The following is a 10674-nucleotide window of genomic DNA, read 5'->3' as shown; positions in this document are numbered from 1 at the left end:
TCGACTTCTCATTTGGAGAATGTTGATATTGAAGCAGTGGAGACTTCTGCCTCTCTCCCAACTTCGTTTGCTCACACAATAAAGTCTAGATTCCCTAGGACAAATACTTCTGAGCACGCACATTCTTTGAATGTTGCTTCAACAGACCGAGAGTCGGTGGTTCCACCGTCTCAAGGAGTGTCTGGAAGTCCTGTCTATGTGTCTATAATATATTAAACGTTTGATTCAAGGTGATGAATAAATAACCATAACTCGTGGGTCTTTGAATGGTTATGCCAAAAATCATATACACATTATATGTTTTAAGCAAATATTATCAAATAAGGATATTCATGAATTTTACGTTGTATATACCATATATGTGAATGATCACAATCCATAAACAGTTTGTCAAATATGTTTACCAAATTTAGATCTAGTGGATCTAAATTTTCAAACAAAGGGTGCTTCTTTTTTTATTTACGTACGTAACTTATTTATTTAAATATTGTACGTATATAGTTTCTATATATTTAAATTTAGTAATGTATTTAATTTAAGATAAATATGGTAAAAAAATTATGAAGATGTCACGCATGACAAAATCCTATGTGGCAATTTTTAAAGCTAGCATTAAGTTGAAAGAAGGCTTTAGAAGACCAGGATTCTTACTGTTTTAATCCTAGGTATTTTACCCGCGCGATGCGCAAGCTGTTATAATTAGTGTCCAAAAATACTTAAAAATAAAAGTTCAGATGTACATGTATTCATGATTGGTTCATGATGTTTTGTTGTTTTTATTGTTATATCACCATATTATACATAACCATTTGGTAGATATTTCTAAATTATACAAAATTCATAAGATAAATAAAATATAAAAAAAACATTAACGACAATCACTTGTATTCCGATTTTTTTTCTTTATGGCTCCATCCTAGGATTGGTAAACAACTATCACTTGCAAATCACAAATAGTGATAAAGCTAGTCAACAAAAAGTTTCAAATCATACCAAGTCATTCTCACTCGTTACTCATATAAAATGTAAAAGATCAATAATATTATCAACAAAAGACAACATACTTAATAAACTTATGGTTATGCAATTATATTTTATGGTTATGCAATTATATTTATAATGTATAATAAAACTATGTCAAGAAAGAGTTTCAAATTGTTGGTTTAGATTGATCTTAAATACTTTTGCTACAATTTCATGGTGTGTTGCTCGTTCTTCAAGCATTCAAAATAATACATAAAAATTCGATAAAAAAATATATAGTTTTTATATTAATGCAATTTGTAAACAATATCAACTACTAAAACTTGAAATATATAATTCTCTATAATCTTGAGATTTCATGATATAACTTCCAAGATTGCATTTTTTTCCCATAACGTACGATGCTTTTTTTTTTTATTTTTAAAGTAACAGGATTTTCATTGTTAATTTTGTATTATATAGTTTCATTTATTTATTTAATATTTACTGTATTTAACTTTAAAGTAATAAGTTATTCTTGTATTTAATATTTAATTTGATTAAAGATATATAAATATTATCAAAAAAATTATAGAGATGCCATGTAAGTAAAATCCTATGTGGCAACTTTTTAGTATAGGTTTAGTTTTGAAGATGTCTTTAAAAAGCTTGGATTACTACTTTTTTTAATAATTATATAGATATTGATGCGTATTGGTAAGGCAATGTGATGAGGATCATGATATCAAAGAAGATCTTTGTCATCAATATGGTTCATTCAAGAAGTGGAATCTGTCTTTGAATGGTTGACTATTTAACAATACCACATCTTATCATCATAGAGTATATGTATTTGTATTTTGTATCTTGATTAATTGACTAGTATTTTACTAGTTGATCGTTGATTTATTATGACATAATTTTGTCGTTAAAAAAATCAATTAGTTAGGATCGTTAATATATATAGTTTGTTTATTAATTAGTTATCTTAGTTCAGAGTGTTGTGAATGATGATGAATTAATTTAGTGTGATTTTTTTTTTTAAATTAAGGTCTGTTTCGAAATAGGTAGTTTAACATCAAATAAATTTGAAGAAATAATATTCATAAACGATATTATATGAAGATAGAAAAATGAAGATGAGGCCAGGTCGATACCCTGACAATATTCTTGATTTTTCTCACTTTCTTTGAGTTAGTCAATTTGTCAGGCATAATAAGTGAGAGACAAGAACTGATTATAAGACAAGTCTACTGTCTACAAGTTAAAGCGCCAAGGAGTGGGAATAAAGGTGAGATGGACAAGTAGGCAATGCAAGTTTACCTGAAAGTGCTTTAATATTTCTTAGAATAAAATAATGTTAAAATTTTATAAACTCATATCTACCATATCAAAGAGAATGAAGAAAAATAAAATAACTTAACATTTAATTGGTTCACCTAATTTGCCAAATCATTTTATAAATATTTGTTTGTATTTAGTTTGTATACATAGCATTTCTCTATGTGAAAAGCAAGTATAGGCGGTAAAAGTAGTCTATAATGGATCGTGAATGCGATTTTGTTTATGTTTATTGGTTTTATGAATTACCAAATGATTCATAAATTGACATACAGCTCGACTTTCAACACATCCCATCGATCCCTATACGTGTTTAATTTGCTGGTTCTAACTTCTAAGTTCTAACAACATTGAGATCGAGTGGTATAAAAATTCATAGAAATCCAAAAAATTACGATGAACCATATTTGATTCCCATCGAATACTAATCAGTGGTCAAGTGTAAGAATATAAGATATTAAATTCAAAATTTAATGGAAGTATTTTTCAGATGTTAATTATATATTTTTTATTTTTTTTTAAAGCAGCGTGTTAGTTGGCTAGTGACTCGAACCCTAAAGAAACTAAAGTAAAACAACCATTGGGTGAGATTAAAGAGGTTTCCACTTTGTACTTTCTTATTATGAGGTCATGAGTTCAAATATTGTCACATGTAAATATGGTAAGAAGGTCTTAGCAATGCTATATTCATCTACACATAGGAGAGCAAACCCTTTAGGGCATTGCCAGGATTCGAATCCGACGTGGACGTATCAAAGTTAGAGATGTTAGCCATTTATCCATTTAACCTTTCAAATTTTATTTTTTTAGTAATATTAGAACTAGAACTGTATATGTTAAAATATCTTTTTAAAAAAAAAAAAAAGTGTATAGGAAAAAAAGATAATGACGTTACCCGACTCGAGCTTTAGATCCTGTTTGTTATTTGTTGACAGGGTTGATAGCCCAGTGACATCCCAGGCCTCCAATGAAGGCTTGTTCTTTTGGCAACCAGAGTTCAAATTCAATGAGACGCAAATTTTACCCCAAATGACATTCAATGCCATAAATGTCATGCCGTTTGGCGACCTATACGGGGTTTTCCCTGTAAACTACTACGATGACATCCTGCCCGATAGGTGTAAAGACCATATATGGGGTGAACGGACTCTGACAAAAAAATGAACGTTCACAAAAATATATGAAAATGGAAATGACTTGATAGTTGATAAAATAGGTATAAACGAGCTTCACTTTTAACTTTGATAATACAAAAGTTAATAATTGCATAAAACAAGTATTTTTATCCGGGCGTTGCCCCGGAGAAAAACAAAACTCTGGTGACAAAAATTAATAATTATGTCGAAAAACAAAATTTGTTTAGCAAAAGTTAATAAAATAAAAGTTGTGATCAAAAGTAAAGAAATTGAAACTTTGGTAATAAAATTTAGAAACCAAAAGTTATGTCGTAAAAAGCAAATAAAAGAAAACTTTCGACGTGAAACTCAAAAAAACATAATTATGTGGAAAAAAGTACAAAAGTTACTTGAAAACAAAGTTTGTCTGGCGAAAGTTTAAAAAACAAAAATATGTTGCAAAAAGTATAAGGGGCAATGTAAAAAAAGAAAAAAAAGTTTTTGAGGCAAAACTTTTAAAAGTAAAAGCTATGTGATAAAAATAAAAAAATAAAAAAACTTTTGATGGAATAAACTTAAAAACCGAAAGTTATGTGACAAAAGAAACTAAAGTAAAACTTTGGTGGCAAAAATTAAAAAACTTAAACTTGAAAACAAACTCCGTTGAATACCCTTTTGTAACTACAGCATTAGAGGTATTGCACTTCTCTCCATCCCAAATATAATACACCTTTCCATTGTGGTACTTTAAAATAGGGAAACGATATGTACACTATCAAGTTTTAATAATACACCATCAAACATGTTTTATATTGTTGTACTGTATAACACTAAAAAATACATTTAGTGGTGTATTATCAAAATCTAGTGGTGTACAAATCACCGGTATTATTTTACATATAAATTCTACCAATCAAAAGCCATTTAGATGTTAAATAAATGCTTGCATAAAGCAAATAAACCTCTTTACATATAAACCATTTAAAATTGTTAAAAAAAAACCAGTTGAATGATTGAAAGACTTCTGTTTTACTTGACCTTAACATCATACTAGATTTTAGACTCATGTTCAACACTGGACACGAAATTTACGATATTATCAATATTAAATCTTCATACATTAAAGTAATAAAAGTTTATAATTTTGAAGATATACGATTATAAGTGTTATATACTTTGCAAGTTGTAGTACAAAAAGCATAGGTTCGTCATTATCATTATTAACTTAGACATATTGATGAAATTGTTTGTCGTATTCATTCCACAGGGCACATGTTATAATAATTTATCTATTATATAACTTTTTGACACCAATTGTACTCATAACGATATTATTATGAAAGATAATTAAGAATTAAAATATAAACATACTTGTGACTTTGTACACGCATAAGTTTATCTTCAATCACCTATCCTATGATAATTAGATAACAATTAGGATGTTTTCACAGTCTTTGATAACAATTAGGACTATTGATTTGAGTGACAGTTGTAACTTTAAACATTAATACGCAAACCTAATATATAAAAAAGAGAAAGTTATGTACCTTTTTGATTGAGAGATATAATGAATCTTGAATGGAGTTCATATTGATTTGGATTTAATATTCAAGTAACCCTCTGTTGTTGTGTTTTGTTCTGTGATCGTCTCATGTTCAGTGATTCCTATTGTGTTTAGAATAAGGATGTTGTATATATCGTCATCTGCTATTATGTTTGGAATATGTATCTAGAGTTCAAATTGTGTTTAAAAAAATTGTAAATTTATAAAAAAATTTTCTATAGTTGATGTCTAAAAATAAATATAAATAAAATATTTAGGGCTAAAAAGTGTAAATTATATATTGATGGAAAACAAAAAAATGTAAATTATGAGATTTTTTCTACAACATAATATTAATACTAATATAATAATATATTTGGATAATGATTATTAAGATTTTTAATTTATAGTTAATCTAAATAATGATATAAGCGAGAGTCTAATTGATAAAATTGAGCGATTTGATTGGTTAATAAGTTATTAGTTCAACTGTCTTATAGTATATATTAAAATTAAGATTAAGATTGGTAATATCTACAAAATGCTTGCTAAGCTATCATGGACTTTCGTATATACATGCACTGCTACTTTAGTATATCCTTAAGTGGCAAAGTACGTATATTAAGGTTAAAAACAAGTTTGATCAATTATAAACTTGAAGAATTCATATGATTATTGTAAAAATTTAAGAAGATTAATAATTTATAAAAACTAATGTGACATGTCCATTGCCGGTTATGAACATAACATAACCAATAAGGGCAATTGCCAAGTATCCACCGGACCCAAAAATTTACGTTGTGTAACTTTAGATTTGATGATCTTTATAATTTTAAGCCTAATTTTTCTTTTTTAATAACACAACACTAAAGAGTTCGATCAATAAATGCATCTAAAGATTGGGCTAAACTTTTATAATTTTGATGACCTATCTTTTCCTTTTTGTCTCGTGCCTATCTTTTTGATATTTTCAAAAACGGGCCCTGGCCGGACATGCCTATAAACCTATTTAAGTTTTATGTATCTAAAACATATGTTTAAATATATGTTTAAGAGTAGACCGTGAGCACATGAAATATTGCAAGGTTGAGAAAGGAAGGTAGAAAACTCAAGGTGATAACAGAGATAAGAAAAAAATCACATAAACATATGAAAATCATTAAAGGTATTAGACCTAATTTTGGAACACATTTTCAAACACACACATTTTTACTTCGGAAAACAACCAAGACTATAGCAAAAGCTAGAAAAGATTGATTTGACAAATGTTAGAGCTTTCCTATTTCTATGCACGAGAGAACTTTATATTTTATCGGCCTTTTAATTTCCCTATTTGCATTTGTTCTTTAGGCCGTTCGAGTTACCAGCCAACTAATACGTCGTTTTAAAAATTAAAAAAAAAACAAAAAATATAATTAACATCTGAAAAATACTTCCATTAAATTTTGAATGTAATATCTTATATTCTTACACTTCTACCGCCTATACTTCTAATTCACATCTGAAAAATCGCATTCACGATCCATTTATAGGCTACTTCTACCGCCTATACTTGTAATTCACATAATATATACCGTAGTCATTCAATCATGGTATACATGGTGTAGTTTGAGTGGTTTTTTCATGACAACTTTCCCTTACTTAGTGCTATTTTCTAAACCAACAACATCAATATGTCACTTGGGCATGTGGGCTCGATGTCATCCCCACCATCCACAAAGTTTCAACTCTCCAAACAATACCAACCCATGATTTTTTGTCTTTCGGAGAGTGAATCTATGCAAATACTTCATAAGATATGCATCTTTGTATGTGTTTGTTTTTGTGTCGCTCCTTTATTAAATAAACATTTCAAAGGATTTATTAAGAAGCTAGGAACACTCGTTAAGTCGTTATTAGTGATTAATGTCATGTAACTACAACAAGTCTTTACAAATGGTATCAGATATATAAATATCTCAATAATCACTCATCATAAAGGTGGTTAGCGTTAAAAGATGGTAATAGGAATATCACGATTACGCTCATATACCTAAGTTAGAGACCTATCTCTCTCTGATAACCTGAGAAGAGAAAACACCATGCACCATAAATAGTGGTGGAGCTATGTGGTGAAATGATGGTCAAGGGTGATTGTGTCAACCACTCAATAATAAATTTATGAATTTATGTAATTTAAAAATTTGTCAATCGTATTTAAATTTTGCAATTAAATTAACGATTACGTAGACAAACTTTGTTATTAATAATGGGGGTGTCATGGTTTTTCTATCCCCACATGATTGCCTGAATCTTTGGGAACTACAATAATATTATTAAAACTTTTGATATTTTGTTTACTATTGCTTTTACCAAGTGAAGCAAATGAATGCTTCTATTGAGTCCGGTATCATATAGTACTCACTGAAAAATTATAAATTTAAGATATAAAAATAATCATATCATCCTATTTATTTATTTACACAATATGTCTCGTGCTTTTTAAAATATTTACACAACCTCTTTACATTAAATATAACGAGCATTGTACCCGTATATTACGGTGGATACTATGGACAGAGTTTCTTATATTATGATTACCTTATTTTTGACTCTTGATTTTTGGTCCGTTTATGTATTATTACTTCCTTAATTGTTTGCCAAATAAAGAAGAGAGTGTCTCCCAAAGAAAAAAAAGCTATAGAATATGGAAGAGCATGAAAACGTAGAGAATAATCAATAATGGGTGTGTAAGCGCAAATAAGTAAATTCACATATCTCAAGAATTTTAAACTTTCAACACCACCCAATAATTTTTATAAGAGAGTATAGATAATGTCAATTACGCCTAAACCACCTGACCCGTCACCAACACCATCACCAGCCGTCGTCAACACCACCATTAATCACTGTTACCGCCTTATACGGGTATCCCTTTAGTTGTAATTAAATAATGTTTCCATATGCGTTTTGATGTGGAAATGATAAATATAGTTATAAACATAACGCTTAAAAGGATAATGTATCAATAATGTATATATTAAACAAACTTTTTTTTTTCCAAACAACAAGTTAATAGTTAGTAGTTAATATTGGAGAGCTCAGTGATATTCAATTAGACAATATGCAAAGTTTAAATCACGTATGTTTAAAAAGAAACCCTCAAAAACCCTCACCGTTTAAATTCACTCCTACAAATGTATATATTAACATCTTAAATATGTGACACGATACATATATAAAAAGGTATAAGTTCTTACATTACAATATTACAAAGCTTTGAAGCACATATACACAACCAATATTGATTTACTTGCATTTATTTATTGAACATATATCATTACAATGCGATATTACATTATATTATAAACATTAAATAAACAATATGTTCATGGATTTTTTTATACTATTCAAGTTCTAGTCTATAATTAATCACTTTTTTGGTGAAATTTTGGCGAAGTCAAGTGTTTTCTTGCCTTGTAACTTGTTGGTTACATAGTGCCTACTATACTCCCCATGGTTGTATGTTCTATACTTGCTAGGGTTGTTTTCATCCACCATTTCTTGCAATGGGCCAATCTCTATCTCATAACTTGGAGCATAAAACGTCACGATTGATAGCCTATCCCTTTCTTTGTGTGTCACGGCTCTATGTTCGCAGCTCTTGTACTTCCCGTTTGTTAAGACCTGTTAACATAAGTAGCTAGTTTCATTTTGTAAGAAACAAATATTCACACATGCATCAATTAATCTCAATGAGACTCAAACCCACTATTTTTATTTTATTTTATTTTTTTTGTGTTAGGTCACCTCGAATACTAAGGACAATTATAAATCTATCATAATAAAAATATTCGGAGTTCACCTCTATGGTGTCACCAATGTTGATCACAAGTGCATTTTTAACGGGCTGAATAGGTACCCATACATTGTCTTTGAGTATTTGGAGACCAACCGTGCTACTTTTTCCTTGTTGCAACACGGTGAGAGCACTGCCGTCCGAATGGGGGCTTAAACCAAGTACAAGGTCGGGTCTAGGACACGCCGGGTAGTAGTTCATCCTGATAGCTTGCACGCACTCCCCAAACATGTCTTCAAAAACATTGCCATTCAGCCCGAGGCTTAACTCGATATATTTTAGAAGATCTTTACACAGCTTTCTAATTTCTAGCGAGTAAGCCTCCACAGTATCACTACACGACATAAACATGTGCCAATTAAAACCAAATCAATTTATTACCCCTAACTGATAGAGAAAGGTATTCAGGTGCAAGTGCTTTTTGACTTTGCCATCAAATTTAGTGTTTTATTACAAGTGCAAGTGGTAATTTATAATTTATAACATAAATATCAATCATTTCAAGTGTAATGCAATTATAGGGGACAATATATATTATTTATGGTTCCTTTTGTGATGTCAAGAAAATTTGATATGATGTATAATTAATGGGTAGTGATATTTGTATTACCATTTTTTTATAGAACTATCACAATGTATTATAGTTTATGCATACTATACAACTGTTTAATGCACCGTTATGATAAAAATAACAAAAATTGTGGTATAAATATCCTTGCCCATAATTAATGGGCCGGGTTAAATATGAGTGTACTTCCTACCCACATGTAGTTAAATACAGAACTTTAGGTTATGGTAGATTCAGAACTTTATTTCAGCATGGACGAATGATTTATAATAATAAAACTATAAAACATAGATATTTCCATTAGTAATAAGTTGGACCTTTTAAATGTTTGAAGTTAAACTTACATATTCAATTCCCTCTTTTTAAGTGAACACGTACCTAAACGATGGCGGGTTAGTTGGCCATAGTTTGGGGTTCCGAATAAAGTGAGGCAGTAAACCAAGAGCAAACATATTGCACCAATCTAGCTTTTGATGTTCCGAGAACACAAAAGCTTGCCCATACCCTTGAACTGTTCCTGGTGCCATTGGGTACTTCTGTTTTTCTTCAATAGGAAGCATGAAGAACTCCATAGCCACTTCCTCTATTTTGTCAAGCAAATCTACATCAATCCCATGGTTTATCACCTGCATGAAAATGATTTATATAAAAATTTTGCACATATATAGTATTTTGGGTACAATATATGTGACAAGCTACTTTTTTTAATTTGGGCCTTTTCCTAAATACAAACACAAATTGTGTGTACCTGAAAAAACCCCCACTCTTCACAAGAAGTTGAAAGCTTCAAAATTTCATAGTGAAATTCTTCTTTACTTCCTTTCATGAGTTTTTTTAGATCAATTATCGGTAAACTACCCGGTGACGGTAATGGGATTGTGGCTAGCATTGGCCTTTCATTCATATCACGGACAAACCTATTTGGAATTTTAGTTTTTCGGGACTTCTTGAGTTCTTGAACATCGTCTATTTGGCCTACATTAAGAGGGAATTCGAGTGTAGGAGCCATATATGGTTATTATAAGAATGTTAAGAAGTAACAAATTAACGAGTTTTGGTATTTCTGGTTTGGGTTTCAATAGGCCGGATGCAAGTACTTATAGACCAAAAGATGGCATGGACATGTTGAGCACTTTTGGAAATGCATGAGGAATTGAATGACGCACTATCACAAAGCTTCACAATTCACACATTTACTGATATTAAACAAGTATAGTTAAAAAGGGAAATGATGTATCAAATAGTCTAATTACCCTCTTAATAATTTGAATATAACATGTGTATAAATCAACGAGTATAGTACCCG

At 30.0% G+C, this 10674-nt stretch overlaps 1 protein-coding gene across 1 annotated transcript; it reads right to left on the bottom strand.

Moving 5' to 3' along the window:
• Positions 1–8334: 8334 nt before the first annotated feature.
• On the bottom strand, positions 8335–10418 carry LOC122585907 (protein SRG1). The gene is made up of 4 exons (XM_043758024.1): positions 10117–10418; positions 9747–9994; positions 8807–9134; positions 8335–8628 (listed from the first exon to the last, which is right to left on the bottom strand). Exons 1-4 carry the CDS (start codon positions 10375–10377, stop codon positions 8374–8376), a joined length of 1092 nt encoding a protein of 363 aa, XP_043613959.1. The 5' UTR covers positions 10378–10418; the 3' UTR covers positions 8335–8373.
• Between the last annotated feature and the right edge of the window lie 256 nt (positions 10419–10674).

Source organism: Erigeron canadensis, chromosome 1 (genome assembly GCF_010389155.1).
Source record: "Erigeron canadensis isolate Cc75 chromosome 1, C_canadensis_v1, whole genome shotgun sequence".
NCBI classification, from domain to species: Eukaryota; Viridiplantae; Streptophyta; class Magnoliopsida; order Asterales; family Asteraceae; genus Erigeron; species Erigeron canadensis.
This window is presented reverse-complemented; position numbering and strand designations above follow the sequence as displayed.

Coding starts and splice junctions, on each gene's coding strand:
- LOC122585907 (XM_043758024.1), bottom strand. CDS start 10,377: ATGGCTCCTACACTCGAATTCCCTCTTAATGTAGGCCAAATAGACGAT. Junction 9,995..10,116: donor AAGAGTGGGGGTTTTTTCAG/GTACACACAATT, acceptor ATTTTCATGCAG/GTGATAAACCATGGGATTGA. Junction 9,135..9,746: donor ACTAACCCGCCATCGTTTAG/GTACGTGTTCAC, acceptor TATGTCGTGTAG/TGATACTGTGGAGGCTTACT.